This window comes from Hemiscyllium ocellatum, chromosome 36 (assembly GCF_020745735.1).
Source record: "Hemiscyllium ocellatum isolate sHemOce1 chromosome 36, sHemOce1.pat.X.cur, whole genome shotgun sequence".
In the NCBI taxonomy this organism is placed as follows: domain Eukaryota; kingdom Metazoa; phylum Chordata; class Chondrichthyes; order Orectolobiformes; family Hemiscylliidae; genus Hemiscyllium; species Hemiscyllium ocellatum.
The window spans coordinates 26,138,538-26,164,761 of record NC_083436.1 but is presented as its reverse complement, the minus strand read 5'-3'; the positions used below and the strand labels follow the sequence as shown (position 1 = coordinate 26,164,761).

At 40.6% G+C, this 26,224-nt stretch overlaps 1 protein-coding gene across 3 annotated transcripts in view; it reads left to right on the top strand.

Moving 5' to 3' along the window:
• The window catches only part of c36h4orf33 (chromosome 36 C4orf33 homolog), a 42,785-nt gene that overhangs the window by 2,218 nt on the left and 14,343 nt on the right, over window positions 1–26,224 (top strand). For 2 of the 3 annotated variants that reach the window (XR_009647070.1, XM_060851472.1), the window contains exons 2-4: window positions 17,216–17,416; window positions 22,277–22,337; window positions 23,602–23,653. Coding sequence is in view for 2 of the 3 variants with exons in the window: in XM_060851472.1 (XP_060707455.1) it covers window positions 17,236–17,416; window positions 22,277–22,337; window positions 23,602–23,653 (294 nt within the window). In the remaining variant the exon portion in view is untranslated. Of the gene's footprint in view, window positions 1–17,215; window positions 17,417–22,276; window positions 22,338–23,601; window positions 23,654–24,733; window positions 24,934–26,224 lie in introns of all 3 variants that reach the window. The other variant, XM_060851471.1, reaches the window with a different exon arrangement.

The window sequence follows — 26,224 nt, the reverse complement described above, 5'->3', positions numbered from 1 at the left end:
TAAACACTGTTCGCTGAAAGACTTTCACAAGACTTTGGTTCTCTTTTAAAGGTAATTAAAAAGTTTATCAGTGCACCTATTGCAAAACTCTTACAAATGTTGTACTTAAAATATTGTACTGTTACATAACTAAAAGCATATCTCATGTTATATGTGACTATAATAATGTAAGAATATATCACAATTGTGGTCATGATTTGGAGATGCCGGTGTTGAATTGGGGTGTACAAAAGTTAAAAATCTCACAATACCAGGTTATAGTCCAATTAAACCTGTTGGGCTATAACCTAGTGTTGCGTGATTTTTAACTTCATCACAATTGTAAGCATTGTTACGATTGTAATAAGGGCTGTTGCTTCTCATGTAATTTCTAAATTATTAGTTCATTCAAAAGCTGCTCTTATATCTATACCCACAATGAAAGTTGATTATAGCAATCAAGGAAAATGGTAATAGTGATATAGAATTTTTGATGAGCTGGGCATAAAACACGTATTAAAACCCCCCAACCATGTCTAGCAATCTCATAACCAATTAAGAAATCCATTCCAGTAGAATTTTTGGAAATTGCAAAGTTACACATTTGTTCAAAAAATTGTGTAACGATAAGTGAGCAACTGCAAGTCTGCCTAGTTTAGCCTCGGTAGACAAACAGGAGGCTGAAAGAACATAGCAGGCCCGGCAGCATCAAGGGGTGGAGAAGTCAGTGTTTCGGGTGTAACCCTTTACCCTTGGTATCATAAAGCCATTAGAAATAATAATCTGTTACAAGATTAACAGCCACTTAACCAAGAATAGATTAATTAAAGAAAGCCACACACTTCGGGGAATAGGTGGGACATGAACCCAACCTTCTGCTCAAAGGAAGGGATGCGGTGACAATGCCACAAGCTCCAAACAAATTTATTCAAAGTAATTTTCATTTAGCTAGCTTGATCAAATTGATTTGAAATAAGGAAGTTTGATAGGGTTGATGTATTGCAAATGGACTTTGTTGTGATCCTGTGGAGATAACAGTCCAAACGGAGCGTATATTCCCAAATATAATATGGTCATTGTGGTGCATCTGTGTGCATGCAGTTTCACCCATGATATCACATCAGTCCTCTACGTTCTGACCATGCAGCCTCAATAAGAATTTAGAAAATGCTGCCCTTGCACATATGGCACAAACTTGTGGCATTAGCCACGAATGTATCCTCCAAAAAGACCCTAATGAGAAAACCAATGGACAATCATTGACATATCTTTGAAGTGCAATCTGTATTGTAATCAAGAAGTGAAAGCCAAATTTCACAGAAGGATCCTAAGTGACAATCTGGTAATGATCAGATGGTCTACTTACTAGTGTTGTTGGTTTGGGATAGAAGTTGTTGAGTAGAATACAGGGGAGAACAAGCCCAACTCTCACCACTTTTTGGGTTGTAATATGACACCTTTTACTTTCATTTGAGCAGATAGATGGACCTTAGTCTACCTAATTTGAAAGGTAGCACCTTGGACAGCGCAGCAGTTCTCCTTTCAGAGAAAAGCTAGCTCTGATTTCTGGACTCGGCAAGATGGCGGCGATTCTGTAGAACTGCTGTGGACAGCTCTGCCTAACATCAAAGGCATACTCGTGTTTTTTGCCATCCTTGGCCAACTTATGTGGTGGAATTATTAGTTTGAAACCTTACAGAACACATATTTGTTAATATTTAAGAGTGGGAAGGGTGCCAAAGGGAAAAGAAGTGAGCAAACAGCAGCATTCCCCTGCAGCTCCTACCACACCAGAGAATGCAGCAGCAGCAGCAGCAGCCTCTCCTGAAACCCCGGGGACCTGACAGACTCTCAGGAATTTGCTGTGATGATGGAGAGACTTACCTTGAAAGTTGGGGCTGCGATTGAGGAGATCCACGGGGAGATTCGTGCCCAGGTCCAACCTATCGTATCCATGCTGCAGAAGCATGAGCAGGAGATCCAGGGCCTCGGGGAGAGGCTGGAGGAGGTGGAGAGTTGAACTAAGGCCTCGAAAGCTGTGATGGAGTCCTCATCTCGTCAGTTCCAGGTGCTGGAGCGAGAGGTGCGAGCCTTGTGAGACCATATTGATGACCTCGAAAATCGAGGTTGGAGGATAAATCTCCGAATTGTCGGGTTCTCTGAAGGTGAGGAGTGTGAGCAGTCAGTCAGCTTCTTTGAAAGCTGGCTGCCAAAGTTTTTGGGCCTTCACATCAAGTCCAGCAGGCTTCAGATTGAAAGGGCGTATCAGGTTATAGTGCACAGGTCAGGGCCAGTGCAGCGCCCCTGTCGGTCCTAGTGCACTTCCACTCATATAAGGGCAAGCAAAAAGTCATAGAAGCTTCCAAATCCCTGGGAAAAGATCAGCAGGCACTGCTGTACATGGGGTCAAAAATCATGTTTCTCCAGGATTTCTCTGCAGCTGTAATTTGAATGAGGAAGTCCTTCAGATTAGATTCCCTACAGTGTGGAAACAGGCCCTTCAGCCCAACAAGTCCACATTGACCCCCTGAAGAGTAGCCCACCCAGTCCCATTTCCCTCTGACTAATGCACCTAACACTATGGGCAATTTAGCATGGCCAATTCACCTAACCTGCACATCTTTGGACTGTGGGAGGAAACTGGAGTACCAGGAGGAAACCCACGCAGACACTGGGAGAATGTGCAAACTCCACACAGACTGCCGCCCAAGGCTAGAATCAAACCTGAGCCCCTTGTGCTGTGAGGCAGCAGCACTAGCCACTGAGCCACCGATGAAGTTAAAAAGAGGCTGAGGAACCTGGGCATCCTGTACTCCATGAGATATCTCGCAGTGTTCCGTTTCCTCACGAGGACTCAGTTTATACATTTAAATCAGCGAATAAAGCTAAAAACTTTGTAGACACTTTAAAATAGATGGATTGTCCTGAAGAATACAGTTAATGTTTCTATCTTTCCCTATGTTTTCCCTTTTTTTAAATTCCTTTCTTTCTTCCTAATAATTCTCTTTTCCAAAATGGGGGGAAAAAACCTTGGAATAAGTTGTTCCTATTTTTTTTAATAACTGGACTTTCTGTTGGGAAATTTTGTGGATGTTCTTTGTTGACTCTACCCCTTTTTTTGGTTTGTTCTGTTTCTCTTTTAGTCACAAGTAGGGGTGACATGAAGCTGGGGATGGGCGGAGTGCTCATCCTAACTTGGTCTTTTTTCTGTTGATTTAAGGATCATCTCTTTTTTTTCTGGCTTAAGGCTGGGACACAGTCCAGGTTTGAAGGAGCTGTGAAAAAGTGAATGGATAGGGTGAGTGCCCCCTATGGGCAGGGGCAAGAGTTTCTATTCAAGGTTTTATAGTTGGTTTTCTTTATGGTTTTTTTGGTCGTAATAGTTCTTTATAGTTAAGATCGAATAGTTTTTGTATATATACTTCTTCAACTCTACGAGTCTTTATTTACTTATGCTCGGCACTTTGTAAGCAGGGTTCTCCCTCCGAGGAGTTCAAGGGTCTCTGAAAGGGGATATGGCAAAAGTGTCTTATTAAATGCTGCACCTGGAATAATAAGGGAAGTTAAAAGGAAAAAAGTGCTTTCTAGCCTTAAGAGGGAAAGGGTTGATATCATTTTGTTGCAGGAAACCCATCTTGATGATGGGAAAACACCTGAAATTATAACAAGGGAGTTATGACCGGGGATTCTTTTCATCCTTTACTACTAAAAGTAGGGGAGTGGCGATACGTATCCAGAAAAATCTTCTGTTCACATTATTAGAGCAGGTGAAAGGTGAGCAGGGACGGTTTGTGATACTTAAAGCCCTGATACGGGGGGGAATATGGCATTTTAAATGTCTACTGTCCTCCGGCGCATCCCCTCAAATTTTTGATTAGTGCTTTCTTTAAGTTGAGTGCTTTTGGACCATGGCACATAATTATAGGGGGATTTTAATTGTCTTTCGGATCCGAGAGTGGGCCCCAACTATTTCTTCGCAGGCCAAGCAGGTGGTTGACTTATGTGAGAAGTTGGGGCTGGTGGATATTTGGAGATGTCTTCACCCTACCGCAGGGACTTCACCTTTTTTTCAAACCCACACAAATGTCACATGAGAATTGACCCCTTTCTGGCTTCCTCGGCCCTTCTGGGTTTGATTATGGGTTGTAAAATTGGGAGTATAGCTATCTCTGATCACACGGCAGTATATTTGGAGGTTAAGACCAAGAATGAAGGGCTAGGTTTGTGGCACTGGCATTTGGACCCATTTCTCCTTAAGGATTCCAAATTTGTGGAATACTTTTTGAAGGAGTTTCAGGAATTCTTGACTATCAACTCAGGCACGGCTAGTAGTCCGTCCATGCTATGGGAGACTGCTAAGGTCTTTGCTAGGGGATTATCTATTTCCTATTCAGCTAGCCAGAAATGACAGAAGGAGGAACAGCAGCGTCTCCTTGAGACGCGGTTGAAAGCCGAGGCAGCACATTTTGTGCGGCCTTCAGTGACTTAGCTACAGCGGATCACGGCTTTCCGGGCTGCTTTGAATTCAATACTGACACAAAACACAAAGAAAGAACTTGCTTTTGCTAGACAAAGGCTGTTTGAATATCGGGATAGGCCAGGGAAGTATTTAGCGTACTTGACTAGGAAAAAGCGTGCTCCCCAATCCATTACTGCAATCAGAGACAGCGCCGGGCTCCTTACATACAATGCTAAAAAGATTAATGGGGCTTTTCAGAGCTTTTACTCTGAATTGTATCGGTCTAAAGGTTGCAAGGACAGGAGTGCTAAAATGGAGACCTTCTGTAAGAACTTGGACCTCCCAGGGGTAACCTTGGAACAGGCCTCTCTCCTTAATGCTCCCTTGACAGCTCAGGAAATACAGGAGGCAGCTAGGCAACTTCAGAGTGAGAAAGCGCCTGGCCCTGATGGTCTCCAGGGTGAGTTTTATAAGGAGTTTATAGGGATTCTGTCAGGGACGATGTTGGAGATGTACAATCACTCCTATATGCATGAATGCCTATCACCATCTTTGAGAGAAGCTAATATTTCCTTAATTCTTAAGAAGGAGAAGGTTCCTGAGGATTGTGCCTCATACAGGCCCATCTCTCTATTAAATCCAAATTTCAAGATTCTGTCCAAGATCCTGGCACTGTGATTGGAAAGGGTTTTGCCCCATATTATTAAAGAGGACCAGACAGGCTTTATAAGGGGCCGTAGGTCCTCTAATAATATTAGAAGGTTGCTGAATATGGTCCAAGTTTGTCAGCAACGATCGATTCAGGGGTTGGTGATTTCCATAGATGCAGAGAAAGCATTTGACCGGGTGGAATAGTCGTTTTTTTTTACGTCTTGGAACAGTTTGGGTTGGGTGGCGTCTTTGCTAGGTGGGTGGAGGTTTTATATCGCCACCATCTGGTTGCGGTCATCACCAATGGGGTGAAGTCTGGGAATTTTTAGCATTGGTCGGGGTAATTGGCAAGGCTACCCCCTCTCACCGTTGTTGTTTACGTTGGTGATAGAGCCGCTGGCAGACGCCATTCGTCAGAACGTCCACATCACCGCTCTGGAAGTGGGATCAAGGGCACACAAGATTACATTGTTTGCAGATGATGTCCTTCTGTCTTTATCGAACCCGATGACTTCCGTACCCCATTTGATGCAATGTAGCAATTCATTTGGGCTGTTTCAGAATATAAAATTGGAGGCTGTGCCTTTGGGGAACCTTAAGGATGTGCCAGAAGTTGAAGTGTCCCTAAGTTCCCTTTTAAGTGGTCACGGCAGGGTTCCGATACCTAGGCATTTTTATTAACCCCAAGTTTGATCTGTTATTTCGGACTAACTTTGCTCATTTTCGCAACAATGTTAGGTGAGATCTTCAGAGATGGGAGGCTCTTCCAATTTTATGGCTGGGCTGAATATCTCTCATTAAGATGAATGTTCTTCTTTGTTTGCTTTATCCCATGCGTATGCTCCCTATAATGGTTCCCAGGTCAACGTTGCAGAAGCTTATGGGGTGGTTTGATTCCTTTGTCTGGCATCATGGTGGCCCCTCATCAAACTTACTAAATTGCAGTTGCCTCAAGGAGGGGGAGGAGTTAATTTCCCAGACATCAGGAGGTACCAATTGAATTCCCTGCTGTCCTCTGTCTGCGATTAGGTAGGTAACGATCCAAACTCAATATGGCTGGATATTGAGGCCTCCCAGGTAAAGTGCCCTCTTATTAACCTGTTGTTCATGGATAAGGTGAGGACAGTTATGGACCACTGCCAGAACCCCATTGTTATTAGTACAGTCAAGGCACGGAGGGTGATGCGTCAGAGTGAGGGCTGTTTATCCACTTACATATACAGTTGGCATGCCAGGGTTATGACCAGGAATGAAGGACTCAGGGTTCAAACTATGGGCAGCGAGAGGAGTTTCTAGTTTGGTAGACTTGTTTGAGGGGGAGGTTATGATGTCTTTTGAGCAACTGAGCCGCAAATACGGGTTGTCCAGCAGAGATCTTTTCCGTTTTTTTTCAGGTTAGGAATTTCATCCAGAAGAAGACTACCCTTCTCACTAAGCCCTATAAGCCCCATACAGAGAGGTTGTTGCTATACTCCACAAGCACCCTTTCGGTTAGTGCCCTCTATTGCCTGCTGGGTGGCAGGGCCTGGCAGGATATTAACCAGTTATGTGAGGTCTGGGAGCAAGAGCTAGGGGTGGAGATCTCTTCTGAAACATGGGAGAATACTCGAAAGATCTAAATCTGTAATAGGACATGTGCTACGCAGTTAAAAGTTCTGCACAGGGCTCATCTGGCACTAGACGGTCTGGTGAAGCTTAAAAAAGGGACATCTTCAGTGTGCCCCAAATGTAAAATAAGTGTAGGACTCTTACCCATTGCTTCTGGACATGCCACAGGCTCCATGTTTATTGGAGCGCTGTGACGGAAGAGATGGTGGGGGGAGTGGTATTGAGGACTGAAGTCAGAGTAGACCCGATATTCCCTCCTCTTAGGTCTACCGAATTTATCATCTTTAGATGGCATGGGAAGAAACTATTTAATATTCTTGCATACTGTGTGCGGAAGAATATTCTGATGAATTGAGTGTCTGAGAACCTGCTGGGCTTGCTGGGATGGCAGAAATTAATTATGGAGCTCATTCCCTTGGACTTTTTCACAAACACAGTGCACCACACAACAGGCCATTTTTATAAGATATGGCAGCCCTATCTGAGTTAGTTGGATATAGATTTGTCAGTTATCTTAACTAGGGCATTTGTTTTACCAGGATGTTTAGATTTGTCAAGCCGTGGGCCCTGGAGGAAGTGTCCTGAGTTAATATGGGTATATATATACAATGCTCCCGTTCATTTGTTTGGGAGTTTTGCATCGAGCACAGCTGTTCTGTATTTTGTGGGGTTTTCTTGTTTTTTTTTTGCTTTTCTTTCTTTTTGTTTGGTGTTGCTTTGCACAGTGTTAGGGTTTATTTTGTATTATCGGGTAGGTTGGTAGTGAGTAGGCAGTAGTTGATTATAATTTGTTTTTTTTCTTTTTATTATACTAATATTTGCTATTGATTGTATTTTTCCAATAATTTTATATGTTTGTAAAGTTAAAAAAATTTGCTAATAAATATATTTACAAAAAAAAACTGATTTCTCTTCACAAATGTTGCCAGATCTCTTGAGCTTTTCCAGGAATTTCTGGTTTGTTTTTGATTTATAGCATCTACGGTTCTTTCAGTTTTCTTTCTCTTTTTCTTTGTTGGGTTCACCCTTCATTGTTGAAAGTAACCATGATATGAAGTGAAATTCATAGAATTGCACAAGGGGATCCCATAATCCCTCGAGGGGAAATCTTGATCCTGATGTGCAAATGCCAAACCTGGCTTAAAAACTCCGTGGTAAACCCATCCAAGTGATGGACAGCTGGCCTGTTGTCATTGATGGTCATTTGGCGTAAAATAGGCTGGAGTCAGGGATGTGATGGATACTCCCCACTTGCCTGGATGAGTGCAGCTCCAACAACATTCAAGAAGCTTGACATCTAGGACAAAACAGCTGCTTGTTTGGCACCACATAGAGAACCATTCACTCCTTCCACCTACGACACAGAAACACCAATGTATATCGTATACAATATATCCTGCAGAAATTCTCCAAGGCTCCTTAGACAGCACTTTCCAAATCCATAACCACTACCATCTAGAAGGACAAGGGCAGCAGGTACACGGGAACATGATCACCAACTGCACGTTCCTTCTAAGCCACTCACCATCCTAATTTGGAAATATATGCTCATTTCTTTAATGTCACTGGGTCGAAATATTGGAATCACCTGGCTAATAGCATTGTGAATGTGTCCACAACAAATGGACTGAAGTGGTTCAAGAAGGCTGCTCACCACCCCCGCCTTCTCAAGAATATCTATGAATGGGTAATAAATGCTGGCCTGGATATCAAGGCCCACAGCTTGTGAACAAATTTTTTAAAAACTCAACATGGAAAATAAATCCAAAGCCCCCTTAATGATCAGAAAGCTCCTTAGTGGTGATTGCTGAGGATACTAACTTGGCGCAGCTAGAAGCAGGCAAATGTGGATTGAGAATTAGAAAAACTTGCAGGTCATACAAGTGAACCATGAATTTAACTGGTAGCTTTTGGTTTTTCTATGCTATTGCTCTTGTTTTACGTGGGCTCCCTATTCCTAACTGGCGACTCTGTTTTGCAAAGGTGGGGAAGGGAATGGGGAAGAGGGATCACTGATTAAGTGAGTGGGAGGAAGCAGTGTTGAATAGGGGTATGTGTGAGTGGGATGGAAAGAGTATTGAAGAGAGGTTGGGGTTTAGGAAGGGGGTGCCTGAGAGACCAAATGTGTGGTGGGGTTTTAGAAGACTGACTGCTAAGTCAGAGAATGGGAGAAAGTGTATGTTTCTGGCTATGTGGGGTCGAGAGGGTCTGATTATAATACATCTGTGAGGATGGGGTAGAGAGGGACTCCACTGAGTCTTTTGTCACCGGGGAATATGGAGAGTTTGGCTGAAACCTACATCAGTATGTAAAATAAAATTAATATAAAATCCTTTAAGCATACAGATTCTCATTTATATTATGTATTATTTATTAATAAGAAAGTGTTAATGCTTAGTGTAATTATTGTTACAGTACCACATTACTGTACTTTTGTTTTTACTGGTATCTGAGATGATGTTCGATAATGTTTGGGGAAGTATTGATCTCCAGACATATTACTGCACCACTGATAGGTGTAACAAATCCCATGGGTTCACATATAGATTGTTATTACAGATTTTATATTTGAGATATGGTAACACAGAGTTTTCAATGCATTTCAAATTGGAATATGATGATTCAATTGTGAATTTTTACATTTTTTTTCATTAACCCTCCTTTATACTCAAATGCCAGAATAAAAGAATTCTCACATCCACTACTTATAACAGTTTGAATGTGATTGCTAAATTGAGGATTGTCTATTGCTGTAGAACTATCCATAACACAAACTTGGTTGAGATTGTCAAAACATATCAATGTAAATTAATATCTCATTATTTTGAAACATTTACTTCAAAATGTTGAAATGTCAAAACAAGACTTAAGGTTTCCTTCTCAATAGTAGAGCATTTACATTGTCATGCATTAAATGTTATAGAGAAGTAACTAACTTTATAACACTATGAACCTCTAAGAAACACAGAGACATAGAAAATAGAGCAGGAGTAGGCCATTCACCCCTTCAAGTATGACCTGTCATTCAATATGTTCATGGCTGATCGACCAACTCAGTACCTTGCTCCCACTTTGTTCCCATACTCATTGATTCCTTTAGCCCATAGAACTATCTCCTTGAAAACATTCAATGCTTTTGCCTCAACCACTTTGTGAAGCTTCGAATTCTTCAGGCTTGCCACTCTCTGGTTGAAGAAATGTCTCCACATCTCAGTTGTAAATGGCCTACCCTCTATCCTTAGACTGTGAACTCGGGTTCTGGATTCCCTGCTCATCGGGAATGTTTTTCCTCCATTTATTCTGTCTAGTCTTTCTACAATTTGTAGGCTTTTAGGTGGACAGGGAGGTTAAGAAGGCATTTAGTACCTTTGCCTTAATTGCTCAGCCCACTGAGTATGGGAGTTTGGATGTCATGTTGGGATTGTACAGATTGTTGGTGAGGACACTTTTGGAGTACTGTGTACAGTTCTGGTCACCCTACTGTAGGAAGGTTACTATTAAATTGGAGAGGATTTGCTAGGATGTTGCTGGGACTGGAGGGTTTGAATTATAAGGAGAGTCTGGGACCTTTTTCACTGGAGCGTAGGTGGTTGAGGGATGACCTTACAGAGGTTTATAAAATCATGATGGGCAGAGATAAAGTGAATAGTAAAGGTCTTTTCCCAAGGGTGGGGAGTTCAAAACCAGGGGGCATATTTTTAAGGTGAGAAAAAGATTTAAAAGGGACCTGAAGGGCAACATTTTCATGCAGAGAGTGATTCATGTGTGGAATAAATTTTCATAGGAAGTGGTGGATGCAGCTACAGTTACAACATTTAAAAGAAATTTAGATAGGTACATGAATAGGAAAGGTTTAGATGGACATGGGCTGAATTCAGACAAGTGGAACCAGTTTAGCTTGGGGAAACTTAATTGGCATCAAGTCGTTTTTTTCGAAGGGTCTGTTTCCTTGTTGTATTATTCTATGACTGTGTGACTCGATATGGCTGGAGGAGAAGGGGTTAAATTAGCTGAGATTCATGCTAAGATCCAATTCTAGTTCATATTCTAGCTCATGTTTTACAACTCCTTATTGTTTGCCAGCATTATGACCAATTAAAAGTCATTTAGGCAGATAAAAGGAGAACAATAGCTTCAAATGAATGATGAATTCTTAGTGAACAATTGGAAAGGTGATATGCAACACTGACTGTTATATAGTCATCAAAAGTCCAACAGCAGACGTTATTTCCAACTTCACACAATATCTGTCATTTCCACTTTAGCTATTGAAATGACATGCCACTCATCCTCCTTGTTCACTGTGCTTCACTTTCTTGTCCCTTGAACCATGAAAGAGCTTGTTTGAACTTCATTTGTCTCCAGTAACTGCTGGTACTTGTCCATTACAATAGTTGTCATTTTCCTTGTCTTGCATCCAGAGTGGATTTTGTTCACTGTTGCAATATAATACTAAACATTTCAGGTAATAGTCATATTGCCACCTATTCTTGAATGCTGTTTTTGTTTCTACTGTTAGAAGATATTTTAATAATGTTTCAGGAACAAAGAATTTAAAATTAAAACTTTTAAAAGCAAAATTATTGATTCCTAGTTTGCAAAATCACTGCGTTTATTGGAATTTTTCCAAAATGACCAACTATTTTTCATAGATGGCAATGCACATGATTTATAACAGTAATCCCTTGTATTTCTACAGTCCAAGGTAATAAAAATATCTCAAGTTATGGAATCTAGATTTCAGAATTTACTTCCTTATTTTTCCTTCTCTGCTGTCTCTTAGCCTCATCATTGAGACATTGTCATTCAAAGTATGATGCAGTGTGACAAACAAATCATTGCCATTCTTTGTGATAGACAATAAGCTCATCCTAAATTGTGACTCCATCCAACCTCCGAAGACCCCTTCTTCTGCCTCCAACAGACTCTTTCCACTTGGACACCCCGTGCTGGTCTGTTACCTGCCCTTGACTTCAAGTTCACCTGGACCATCTTGAACTCTTCCCTCCCCTTCTTGGACCTCTCTGTCTCCATTTCCGGCCACCGACTCAGCACTGGCATCTACTTCAAATCCACTGACTCCCACAGCTACCTGGTCTACACCTTGTCCTTGCCCCCTCCTGTAAAAACGCTATCCCTTACACCCAATTCCTCCAACTCTGCTGTATCTGCTCCCAGGAGGAGTAATTCCACTCCAGAACATCCCAGATGGCCTACTTCAAGGATCGCAATTTCCCCTCCCACGTGGTCATCATTGCTCTGCAACTTACTTCCTCTACTTCTCGTACTTCCGCCCTTGAAGTCCACCACTCCAACCGCAACAAGGATAGAACCTGCCCCCCCCCCCACCAACCTCTGGATGCTGCGCATCATCCTCCATCATTTCTGCCGCCTACAGTCAGATCCCATCACAGAGACATATTGCCCTCCCACCCCTATCAGCATTCTGCAGAGATCATTCCATCCATGATTCCCTTGTTAGGTCCATGCCCACCATCAACCCACCCTCCACTCCTGGCACCTTCCCTTCCCACACCTCTCCCCCTCACTTCCATTCAAGGCCCTAAAGAATCCTTCCACATCCAGCAGAGATTTTCCTGCACATTCAAAGACCTCATCTACTGTGTCCATTGCTCTCGATGTGGTATTCTCTACACTGGGCAGACAGGATGCCAACTTCTGAAATGCTTCAGAGAACATCTCTGGGACACACGCACCAAAGAACCCCACTGCCCTGTGGCCAACCATTTCAACTCCCCCTCCCGCTCTGCCAAGGGCATGCAAGTCCTGGGCCTCCTCCACCGCCAAATCCGAGCTACCGAATGCCTGGAGGAAGAGTGCCTCATCTTCCACCTTGGGACCCTCCAACCACTCGGTATCAATGTCAATTCACCAGTTTCCTCATCTCCCCTCTCCACCTCATCACAGATCCAACCCTCCAACTTGGCACCACCCTCTTGAACTTTCCTACCTGTCCATCTTCCTTCCTACCTATCCACTCCACCCTCTGCTCCAACCGATCATCATCAGCCCACACCTGCATCCACCTATCACCTTACCCACTACCTTCCACCCTACCCACCACCCCCACCCTCTTATTTGTCTCCGCGCGCGTGCTCTCGCTCGCTCGCTCGCTCTCTCTCTCTCTCTCTCTCTCTCCTGATGAAGGTCTTATTCCCTGAAATGTTGACTGTCCTGGTCCTCCAATGCTGCCTGACCTGCTGTGCTTTTCAACTTGTCCTAAATGCTGCCAGGCTTTCAATAAGAGTTTTAGAGTGCCCTTGAAGACTAAACAAAAAAAAGTATGGATGCCGAAATCAGAAACAAAATACAAAAATTGCTGGAAAAACTCATCAAGACTCTGGAGAGAGTTGACTGCCAACATATAGAGTGCTTAACATATTCCAGCGTTCCCTCTTCAACACTTATAATAGATTGAGCACTTGGCTGACTGGGAACTGAAGAAAGAGACTGATCTGGAATTCTGGTGAAGAGTGGTACCACCGCAGTCATCACAAACTGTACAGCATGCATATCTATGGTCGTCAATTCAGCTTTGGCTCAGAGGCCATTGAAGTTAAAGAATTTTTCATTGGGATTTTTTTGGTATTTACACCAGAAGACAATTGATATTTGAGCTGAGTAGTTATGGTGAGGTAATTGTAAATAACCTTGCTCGATCCAAGTCTGTATTTTGAAAGAATCTTTTTCATTTCTTCATGAAGCAGTTCTAGGACAGCTAAATCTTTGGAGTGCAATTCAGAAAGCCTTACAATTTACTCACATTATTTAAATACTAACAAGGTACTTACTCGGGCAAGTTCTTGCATTTAATACACTTTGACAATGTGTGAACTCGTGAGTAAGCTCAGCTGTTTCTACTAAAATAAATGGAGCAGTTTAAAGGTTGATACTGATGACTTTGAAATTGTTGTTAATACAATTTGCTTTTGAACAAAAGCGAAGCACAGCACAGGAATAGGCCCTTCAGCCTGCCAAGCCTGTGCCAATCATCATGCCCTAACTAAACCAAAAACAAACCCTTTGCCCTTATTCGGTCCATTTTTGTCTATTCCCTCCCTATTCATGTAACTATCCAGATTCCTCTTAAATGTCGCCAACGTGCTTGCTTCCACCACCTCGACTGGTAGTGTGTTCCAGGCTCCTACCACTCTGTCTGCATGAAAAACTTCCCTTGTATAGCACCCTTAAACCTCCCCCTCTCACCTTGAACCTGTGCCCCCTTGCAATTGAAACTTCAACCGTGGGAAAAAGCCTCTGAATATCCACCCAATCAATACCTCTCATAATTTTGTAGAGCTCTGTCCGGTCAGCTGCCGTCTTTCCAGTGAAAACAATCTTAGTCTTTTTAACATTTCTTCATAACCAATGCCTTCAAAACCAGGCAACATTCTGGTGAACCTTCTCTGCACTCTTTCCAAAGCTTCCATGGCCTTCTGGTAGTGTGCCGTTCAAAACTGATTAGTCTGATTTTTTTTTAATCAACTTGTTTTTATAACATACCAATGAAAAAGGTGGAATTTGGCCCAGGCATAGGGATCCTTTATGATTGTCTCTTCCTGGGTGGCATAAGCCACTGTCCAATTTGAATGTGGAGGGTTTGTAGTTATTATTATCTGATCATTATATAATTTGTTGTTTGTGGTACAGTTTTATGCATTATTTGAAATTCTGTGGAGCACTTTCAGATATTCTGATGATGTGATAAAACACTATATAAAGAGGAACCTTGATTATCCGAACGGCACGGGCAGAGAGTATTTTGTTCGGATAATCGAATGCCGGATAACACAGTTTTGTCAAGCATCGGGACCTTGTGATCTTGTTCAGGTAATCCAAAATTTGGATAATCGACGTTCGGATAATCGAAGTTCCTCTGTACATACAAGTTGTTTCCTTTCTTATACTTTCTCACAGCTTATTACAACTTAACTTGAAACAATGGTCAGATTGATCTTCCCTGTTACACTAAGTTTGATGTGGAGGTGCCAATGTTGGACTGTGATGGATTTTACTTGACGAAGGAGCAGTGCTCAAGTAAACCTGTTGGACTATAGTGGGCGGCACGGTGGCACAGTGGTTAGCACTGCTGCCCCGCAGCGCCAGAGACCCGGGTTCAACTCCCGCCTCAGGCAACTGACTGTGTGGAGTTTGCACGTTCTCCCCGTGTCAGCGTGGGTTTCCTCCGGGTGCTCCGGTTTCCTCCCACAGTCCAAAGATGTGCAGGTTAGGTGAATTGGCCATGCTAAATTGCCCGTAGTGTTAGTTAAAGGGCAAATGTAGGGGTAGGGGTATGGGTGGGTTTCACTTCGGCGGGTCGGTGTGGACTTGTTGGGCCGAAGGGCCTGTTTCCACATTGTAAGTAATCTAATAACCTGGTGTCATGTGACTTCTGATACTAGGTTTGATAGAGATACATGATACAATGGATTCTTCCTAGAGATTCCTAAATGGAAGCAGGGAATAAACTAAATATTCAGGGTTATCCTGATGACACAAGGCAACGTTGGGCCATTAGTCTCACTAGGCACTGTCTTCAGACATACATCCTGGGATAGAGGACTATCATAGCCAGCAAATAAGAGGTGAAGATTTGTTGGTGCATCCCTGGAGGCCTAGCTGACTGGATCAGAAAATTTGTGGAGGTATTCTCTAATCACTGTCATGTTTGGAGTAGGTGGGATTTGAATGTGGACCTCCTGGGTCACAGGTCAGAATGCTAACACTGTAACAAGGAGACCTTGGACAGAAAGTTTAAATTCAGCTCAGAAAATCTTTTGATTAATCCAAGTTAGTTCACTGAAACTTGACCAACCAACCAAACATGCCAGCCATGTTTTATACTCTTTTTGAGTGTAACATTTAAACAAAATAAACTGATTGACATCACCTTCACAAGGAGATGGACTGAATATCAAAAAAAAATCAAAGGAAAGTTATCAAACCAAATGAAAGTGTCATTACCTGGGCTGAAAATAACTTCCATCCTTCAGGATCCACTAATTGCAGAAAGCATAGAGCATGCTGGCAGACACCATGTGGTCCCTGTCAAACAACACTTCGGTATTGATGCAAACATGGAAGAGGGTCAAGAAACCTTTGATGGTCTACTGCATGGACCTGTTAATGTCAATATTCGTCAGGCCCTGGTGAAGACCCCTCTGAGTCCTTTTTTTTATGGGATCCTTTATCTTAAAGAGGATCCATTTAAATTTTCATTCAAAAGAGAGGTGCCCTCTGAAGTGCAGCAGTGTTTTATTTGGTCTTTGTCCTTAAATCCTGGAGTGTAAGTTGAGCCCACAACCTTCTTACACAAAGGCAAGAATGCTCCCAAATCAGACATAGGAGTCCCTTTTTTGAGCATATATGAAATAAGTAAACATATTGATATGTGTTGAGGAGATATCTTTGAATCACCTTGTTCAGTGATGTTGTTATGCACCTATTGAGCAAATAGAACTTGAACCTAGCTCAGAGTTAGGAACATGACAGTTGCAGCTCTAGAGCCCCAGTATGGACTTTGAAACTGATTTGAAGGGGACCCAGGAATAATTCTGGTGCCCTAACTAGAGATTTTCCAATCAATCTGTTCAGAGTGTTATTATACACCTCTAGAGCAGATGGGACTTGAACCTGGACTTCCTGGCTCAGAGATAGGGGCATTATCATTGTGACACAAGAGCCATTGTAAGCACTCAGGAGATATTTTGTGGAGATATTCTCTAATCACTGTCTTGGCACACCTTTGGAGTGGGTGGGATTTGAACCTGGGCCTCCTGGGTTACAGGTCAGAATGCTACCATTGTGCCAAAGAGACCTTGCGTGCACACAGGATATTTAATCAACCTCATCCTTAAAGTTAACAATACAATTAACATAACATTTCTATTCAGATCTTTAATGGTTTGAACTGAATTCGACATTGAAGATATAATTTACCAGAGAGTTATATATCAGATAGCAGTCACAGTCATATATTCTACTGACTTGCCAATTATTTACGTCTTCTGTCTGTTTTGTTAATTAATCCTCTGTAATGACTGAATACAATCAGTTATGACCAGTTTTCAGACTCCAGCAGTCCAGCAAGCATTCTTAAGTATGTCCCTCATTTCTGTGGCGTTGCTCTCAGTGCATCTTCCAACTCTAATAGTATTCATATTTAGAAAAAACTGAGAGTAACAGTTGTAATTTATATATTATTTCATATACTTGTTCTGTTAAAAAATTCAAAGAAATATATTTTCTGAAAATCTAATATTCATTTCTTTGATGATTGGCTTTTAAGCTTGATGACTTAATTATTATGTTTTCCCAGTTCTTGATTAAGTCACTAGATGAAGCAGTTGCACAACAATATTCAACATCGTGGGTGTGAATTGGTGGACAAATTATATAGACCACTTATAATAACTTTTGAATTTATTTTGGATAGATATAGTTTTAAAGGTGTAATATTGCAGTAAATCAATAAATGAAATAAAATATTTTTTTCAGCCTATTAAACTGTTGTCCAGATGAAGTTTACAATTACAACAACATGGGATAGTTCACCAGTGAGTCACCGCGGAATATCACTGTCACTTAAACCTAATGATGAAGGCTTGCTGTTGGAGGTAGAGGGGCCTTTCTTCAATGATCCTTCAGCTCCACCTGGTAAAAGAGGAAAACCTTACAATCAGTTGTGGGATTTTGAAGGTACAGAAAGTGCCAATTTTATTAAAATATTCCTTTCAAAAACTTATATATAAGCCTTGTTGACCATTGCAGTAAATGTTAGTGTACTTCTTTTGTGTCGTACTGCAGATTTTAGTTTTCAAGTTCAATCCCTTCCTTTGCCATCCTTGTAAGCTTACATTTATTTTCCAGAAAATAGCCATAGAGCAGTTCCCCAAGCCTGTCCCTTGGCTCCCTTCCACTGCTATGAACAGAGGCAGAATTGGGACAAGTACTAAACTTTGTTCCAGACCATGGAAGGCACTGAAAAGTATATCTGAACAATCTTGATAGATTTCTCTTCAATCACCCTTTGTATTCACACTGACATAGTCAGAAACTCATCAAATGTGCCAGGTGAGATCTGGACTTCATTGTAAAAAGAGCAATCACCAGAGAAGAAACATTATTCCTGCGCACTATGACGTATTAGCACAATTATATGAAATAGTACTCACATCATTGGGTACTATATTTTTAACCGTGCTGGGTTTCATTTCTCTGTGCACTTTTATAATCATTCTTTGCTAACTCCAGTTTAACCATTTCATGTGTGAGTGGAGTATGATGGAATTTGGCAAAAAGTGCCATGGTTGACATAGAAGCATAAAAACTAGGAGCAGGAGAATGCTATTTGGCCCTTCAACCCTGCTCCTGCTCCACCTTTCGATGTGATCTTGGCCCAATTCTCCATTCCATATTCCTGCTTACTCCCTGTGTCCTATGATGCTTTAAAAACCTAAAAATGAATCTATCTCTTGAACCTCATCAGTGACGACTTGGCTTCCACGATCTTGGGTGGTAGAGAATTTGCGGATCGTTTCAGAGAACACCTCTAGGACACCCAGACCAACCAACCCAACCACCCCGTGGCTCAACACTTCAACTCCCCCTCCCACTCCACCAAGGACATGCAGGTCCTTGGACTCCTCCATCGCCAGACCATAGCAACATGACGGCTGGAGGAAGAGCGCCTCATCTTCTGCCTGGGAACCCTCCAACCACAAGGGATGAACTCAGATTTCTCCAGTTTCCTCATTTCCCCTCCCCCACCTTGTCTCAGTCCCAACCTTCGAACTCAGCACCACCTTCCTAACCTGCAATCTTCTTCCTGACCTCTCCGCCCCCACCCCCACTCCGGCCTATCACCCTCACCTTGACCTCCTTCCACCTATCGCATTTCCAACGCCCCTGCCCCAAGTCCCTCCTCCCTACCTTTTATCTTAGCCTGCTTGGCACACCCTCCTCATTCCTGAAGAAGGGCTCATGCCCTAAACGTCAATTCTCCTGTTCCTTGGATGCTGCCTGACCTGCTGCGCCTTTCCAGCAACACATTTTCAGCTCTGCACTCCCTCTATGACAAGTATATCCTTTCTTAGGTAGGGAGACCAAAACTGCATGCAATACACCAGATCTCATTGAGAGCTTGTATAACTGTAGTAAAGCATCCCTACTTCTGAACTCAAATCCTCTTGCATTGAAAGCCAATGTACCAATTATTTTCCCAATTGTTTGTTGCACCTTCCTGTCTACAGTACTTTCATTGACTGGTATGCAAACACTGGGACACAAAGTGTGTAGATAACTTTGGTATAGTTATGCTTGTAATACTCCTCAGAAACACCTCAGATATTGAGGAATGTTCCCCTGGAATGGACATTGGTTGAATCCACTCACAAAAGGATGATTTCCAATCCCCTGTTGAGGCAGATTTCCAACCAATAATCCTGTTGTCTGGATCGGGCTTCCCCATTAATAAAACTCTGTCTGTTGTTCAGTGTAACACATGAACAGTTCATGCTCTGTGAAATAAGCTGACAACTAATAATCTCTGTATCACAGAATTTATTATAATATTCCAAAGTCTGTTTAAATGTATTTTCTTTTATTAGTTGGATTCATGTTTGTTCAGTAATGTTACCTTTTGAGAACATTAGTACTAACAGGTATTGTTTAGTAAAATCACTCCTATTTTTAGTAAATAAATGTCCATCCAATGAAACTCAATATTCAAAGGATTTTTTTTGTGTATGGGGCTTGTTCTTGCCACTGGGACTGGCATTAGGAACCTGGAAAATATTTTTAAAGAAAATACACCTCTTTGCTTATAATGCCTTGTAATGAGGCAGATTATTGTGCACACAAATGCAACTTTTTTTCTGCACCTGAAATTCTTGGTCATAGCATTTTCTATAATAGGTTTGATGATGTTGTTAATTTTACATTGAATGTGAATTAGCAGATTTCTGCCAGCAAAGTGACAGTCAAAATCAAGGAAACCACAACATGACATTACAGCAACCAATTACACTGAGATAATTTTCCATGACTTTGGTCACTAATATTATCTATACAATATTTTAAGATGCAGATGGCATTATCAATATCAGAAGTGCATGTTGTAGGGATTAATTTGTACTTATTCTGCAAGCTGCAGGCAAAAGTAGCACATACCTTACTGATACTGAACAAAATGGAACTTCATAAATAAAATTTAATATTTATTATTTCGTTAAACCTAATTGAGCTGTTTGATCTTCTCCCCAAAGATTCTCTTGTTCAGACAGTATTCTCTCTAGGGTCATAGAGTCAGAGAGATATACAGTACAGCAACAGATGCTTTGGTCCAACTAGTTCATGCTGACCAGATATCCTAAATAAATCTAGTCCTAATTGCCAGCACTTGGCCCATATCCCTCCAAACCCTTCCTATTCCTCTGCCTATTCTGATGCTATTTTAAATATTGTAATTGTACCCAGCCTCCACCACTTCCTCTGGCAACTCATTGCATACATGCACCACCCACTGCATGAAAATGTTACCCCTTAGGTCCCTTTTAAATCTTTCTCCTCTCACCTTAAATCTATGCCCTTAAGTTTTGGATTCCCCCCACCCCTAGGAAAAGACCTTGTCTATTTACTCAAACCTCTATAAGGTCACCCCTCAGCCTCCAACACTCCTGAGAAAATAGTCCCAGCCTATTCAGCCTCTCCCAATAGCTCAAATCCTCCAACCCTGGCAAAATCCTTGTAAATCTTTTCTGAACCCTTTCAAGTTTCACAACATCCTTCCTATGGCAGGGAGACCAGAATCACACACTATTGGCTGAAAATACAATTTATTTATTTCATTATCGCGTACTTGAGATTTTGCAGACCTTTGTATTTTGCATGTGTTTTTTATTCAGATTCTAGGCAGAACCTCCGATTGTGTCTTTTTTGAGGTCGTGAGTCATTTCCAAGTCATCGAGCCTGTCAACAATATTTAATTGTGTTTTCACGTGAAATGCTGGCTTATTTTTAAAAATTAGTGGCAATATTGATTGGCAGAGTATTTATTTGTAGTTGTGCTGGATGAAACAAACAATAGCAGATAGATTTTCTTTCAATGTCACTTGGAAATCCACTCACATAAAAATTGCAAGTAGAAAGGCTATTTATAATGGGAAGGATTTTATCCCCCTTGCCTCACAACTGAGCAGAATTATGCTAATATCAAAGCAAAAGACAGGCTGATGTGTAGTAACTAGATTGACCAATCTGAAGGAACTGCCTTGCGACTGACTAGGTTTGCATTAGACCAAATTGGTGAGCTTGAGAATGATGCATATTTTATGTATAGTTGGTGAGGTTAGCTCATTGTTTTTACTTAAATGAAGCTCCATCCTGAAACAAAGATAAAGACTGCCACTGCACCGCTGGCTGGCAATCTGCTGAAATGATGAACACATTCCTCAGTGTGTAAATTAGAAACCAATGAAAATACAAGAGTTAATGTTAGTCAAGAGATGTGTATACACAAGTGTAATTATCAATCACCATTTTGAAAATTTAGGTCAAAACAGAAACAAGGCTGGCTAAGTGAAGATTGATTTCACTTAGATCTTACTTGATTTTCTCTTTACCTGAATGCATAAATTCCTTTTTGAGGGTGATAGCTCCACTGATGCTGGACATCCTTAGGTGTCTCACCTGGATGTTTCACCTGAACATTCAAGTTAATCAAGCACAAGAGCAATCCCAACCAAACAACGCTATTCTCACCCTATATACACATACATGTGTTTAAACCATGGGTCACTTAGTATCAGAATCCTGGTCTATTCTTCCTTCAATAACCCAAAGCCACTGAAGCCATTTTCTTGTTTATTTGTTTGCAGTTGTTAGCACACACTCCGACTTGTCTGTTTACTGACTGATTCAGTTTTGGAAAGTAAAGCTAAAACAGAAAATACTGAACATGCTCAACAGCTCAGGCAATAATGATCAAGACATGGTTTCAGCAACCTGACTTGTAAAATCTCATTTTATGAAGTAGCTGCAATAGCAGATATAAAGACTTTAAACTTTCCACAGAAAGTTACAATCAGTAATTAACAGAATAAGTCCCATTGTTTGTGATGGTCAAACACTCTCAGGCAATGAAAGAAAACTTATGTGTGGAGTTTCAATCATTCAGGTAATGAATTATTGTAGGAGATTTTAAAAATATCAACGTTTCTATTTCAAAGCTGTCATTTTTCCTTCTTACTGCTGTTGTTCTTTCCCTATTTTTATTTATTTTGTTATATTACATTTGTTTTCACTTTGGACACCTGGAAACATCCAGGGCAAAAGCACTTTGTTTTTCCATATCCTTAATCTCAATCAGGCCACCATATGCCTGGCATCAGTGAGTTCTAGAACATGCATTTTTTAAAAGAAATTGATGACTGTGGGCATAGACACCTACATTTGAAGCTGATCCGATCCCAAGAAACAGATAGAGTAGCTTAGAAAAGTAGCATATCCATTTGAAAATTGATTTGTCATTTTAATTTTTTCATGTTTCATGTTTAACAGTTGTAGAAGCATTTTTCTTGAATAGCAGCAAAGAACTGTACCTTGAAGTGGAACTCTGTCCGTAAGTATTAGAAGTTTCTTCATCACTATAATCTTAAAATCTTTAAATCTCTGTGTTACAAATCATGCATACTTTCTCATCATATTTGTATAAATACTAATATTCCACCAAAATCCCTTTTGGTATTAGCTAAACTGTAACCCTTTTAATTAAAATATACACGTGCATTATAAATAAATTTGAGGTATGTTGCTGCCGGACTGACTTATTTGTGACCTTTTATTTGAAAGTATGTATTGTTATGACACAGTGGTGAACCTCGCTGCTAATTAAACCAAACACCCAGAAAAGCTCACCTCGCCTCATAATCTGTTAAAGTATGAGTGATAGAGAACTCCCAAATTCCACTATTTCAAGAAAAAATATCAATTTATTCTTTAACCCTAAAAGTGAACATTAAACAACTATTTATAACTCCAAGCCTCCTTTCTCTTAACTAATTGTTATCTGCCTCCAACTCTATAACTATATAATGTTCCAATAACCACCCATATTAAAATTACATCAACTTAATTTCAAAACTACACAGCGGCTGTCATCTCCGGTGTCTGTCTTCCTCTAGCTGTAGATCTCCCTGGGCTGTCTTCGGTCTTTTGTTGCAAAGATGTTTCATATGATAAAGGTAACTTTGATAGAGAGTGTTTTGCTGCCAGTTGCTCTGTCGATGGCAGTTGGTCTCTCTCTGGCTAACTCTCAAAATGCCTGCTTCTTTATACCCCAAGCATCGGATGGTCTCATTGGTTCGATGTTGGCAAAACAGTAAATTCAAAATCGATTGGGTTTTAGTACCCTGGGGCATAATTTAAGCTGATTGATTAAATTCAAATGGTTGTCAACACAGCAACTAAAACTTAGGTATTTGCTTCACAGCCCCATGTTACATATTTTCAATTTTCCAGTACACTCTGAGACTGCTAGTCAGTCACATGACAGGTGCCTGCAAACTCTCAGTGCAAACAGCATTCACTCTCTCTTAAAGGTACAGTACACACCTTCAACATCATAACAGTACTTTACTCTGTTTAGTATCTCCATAATATATACTTATCTTGATTTGGCTTGGTATAGTTACTGCTGATAATTTATGAAAAATAAATCTTTAATTTTCCTTCCTTCCTCTAAGGAGCTGTTATTCTTGGCAAATTGGTTGATTGAGAATTCCAGTCTTTTTACCAATTTTAGTCTTAAATGGTGGTGTACAATTTCTTTTTGTGTTGTAGATTGGATTTAGTATTAACAACACATTCTGTTCTAATGTTATTAGACATGGACAACATTTAGTACTATTGCTTGCTGGTAAAGGAAAAGCATGGAAGGTGAGTTATAGAAAGCAATATGATGATAGTGTTATAGTTATTGACTAGCAAATTGGCTTATTTACAAAGGTGGCAAGAACAAATGTTCTCACAATTTCTATGGCCCTGAAGTTCCATTGGGATTTCCTTGGCATTGCACTGTAATTGCTGTATGTGGTCAGGGGAAAACTGGTATGAATTGTAGATGATGAAGCTTTTCTGACTGTTCAGCTAATCTCCTGTTGTAGTTGCAGGGGTGAATTGAAAGACTACATATGGAATTTTAGAAACTAGATTTTTAATAGGATATCTTTTGTAGATATTCCCTCCTTCAGTGATTCACATGTACACTTTTGAACCAAATTTCCTCTGCGCGATAGGTGTACGACAATGTAAATTCATTTTTATGAAGTGGTTTTAGGATTTGCTATCCCTAATATTTATTTTCTTGAAAGACTGCAGCTTTAAATTTAGAGGAAATGAAGGGTGTTTAAAAATTAATGGTTGTTTACTACAGAATATACAGGGGTTTTAAAACCAAAAAGTAAACAAAGGTTGAATGGATTCTGTAACTCACCACAACCTTAGAAGAGCATTCCCTCCTCTATTGGTGTGACACTGTAGTTTTACACACTAGCCATGTTTTTAGAGCCATTTAGAGAGAACCTCTCACTTAATACTAAGCAATTTGTTGAATAAGACCTAGAGTTTTTCAAATTTATTTAAGGCCTTTACTGATAGCAGCAGGAGATGGATTTCTAACCTATGAAGCTGGATGCAAATTAAAGACATTCTCGGGACTAAAGGACAGCATTCTTACTTGGATGTATTTCCCAGCTATGGTTTCGACCTTTATTAATATATTTTCAGCTGCAGTTAAGGTAGTGTCTACAACCTGATTGTGCTGTTATGCTGGGATTCCATAGTCTAGCTATTATTTCTAGTTTTGAATATCTATCTATATTTTAAATTTTACTTTCACAAAGTTTTTTGGCTCTAGAGTTTTTTAAGGTTCAATTATTAAGAATATCTTTGCAGCTGCATAACTAAATGAAACTAAAACTCAAAAACATGAAACTATAACTTTTTTCTTCACATTAGAAAGAACTAGATTTAAAATATGACTGTACAATTCATGGAGAAAACTGGGAAGGCAAAGCACTTCTCCCATGGAACTATTTTCCCCCTGGTGTTAACAAATTCAATGCCTATGCAATTCATGGTTCTGGTGATAAAAGAGTTTACGAGGCTCTGAACCCCATACCTAAAGAACAATTGAAGAAGGGACAACAGCCTGACTTGTAAGTACAGACATTTGCCATTTAATGCTCTTTCTTTCTGCAATGTATAAATATTTGATACAACTGCAAATTATTATGCTTGGAGCAGACATTGACTTATGAGTAACCATAGACAACAATTTGACTTTTACAATAATCAGATTCAGCAAAGCATATTGCAGTAAAATTCTTCACTTTAATGTGGTTGGGTGTGCTCCAGTCAGATGATAAATTATGTATACCTGAAGCAGTGGATAATTGTGTCACAGTCCCTGCTGTGTATTGTAATAGTTTGCATAAGATTTTTATGTACGCTTTATTAGTTTCTGTTAAAGTGCCATGTTTTTACCCTTCACCATCAATAGAGCATTTCATGCGCATGCCCTTATTCAAATTATTAAATTGCCACCTGAAAAATAGAATTTAGTTTTTTGCATTTGAATTTTTTTATATGTATAAATTCAGTTTTTCATTCACTCATATTTTCAATGCAAGGCATCCCAAGATATGTTCATGTAATTTCTATCTAGGATTTGCATGCAAATAAATATTGGAGGCATTGATCCCTCAATCATTGTGGTACTATAGAATGGTCGGATGTTAGCACTTGCAATTTCACCCACAGTAAATTATTTGATCTTATGCCACTTGTAGATATTGGACATTAATCCATTAAAAAAGCAATGGAAACAGAGAATCTATAAACAACATATTATAAAACAATATTTGGAGAAAATGTGCAGTCTGTTTTGGGAAAAATGAGTAATCTGAGGAGATTTTCAGAAAATATCTTAAATGCTGAAGGCGTTTGAGGAACAACAAAAGAGCTGGATAGAAATACGAAATTGTTAATGCCTTACAATTTGAGATTTAGATTAGATTAGATTAGATTACTTACAGTGTGGAAACAGGCCCTTCGGCCCAACAAGTCCACACCGACCCGCCGAAGCGCAACCCACCCATACCCCTACATTTACCCCTTACCTAACACTACGGGCAATTTAGCATGGCCAATTCACCTGACCCGCACATCTTTGGACTGTGGGAGGAAACCGGAGCACCCGGAGGAAACCCACGCAGACACGGGGAGAACGTGCAAACTCCACACAGTCAGTCACCTGAGTCGGGAATTGAACCCGGGTCTCGGGCGCTGTGAGACAGCAGTGCTAACCACTGTGCCACTGTGCCGCCCACTAAAACTTATCAGATAAATTGGCAAAAGATAATCTAAAATGTTGGATTAAATTTACCTAACACCATAGGTAGAGATTTTTGTGTCCTATTCGATGCTATTGAAATAATAAAGCCAGGG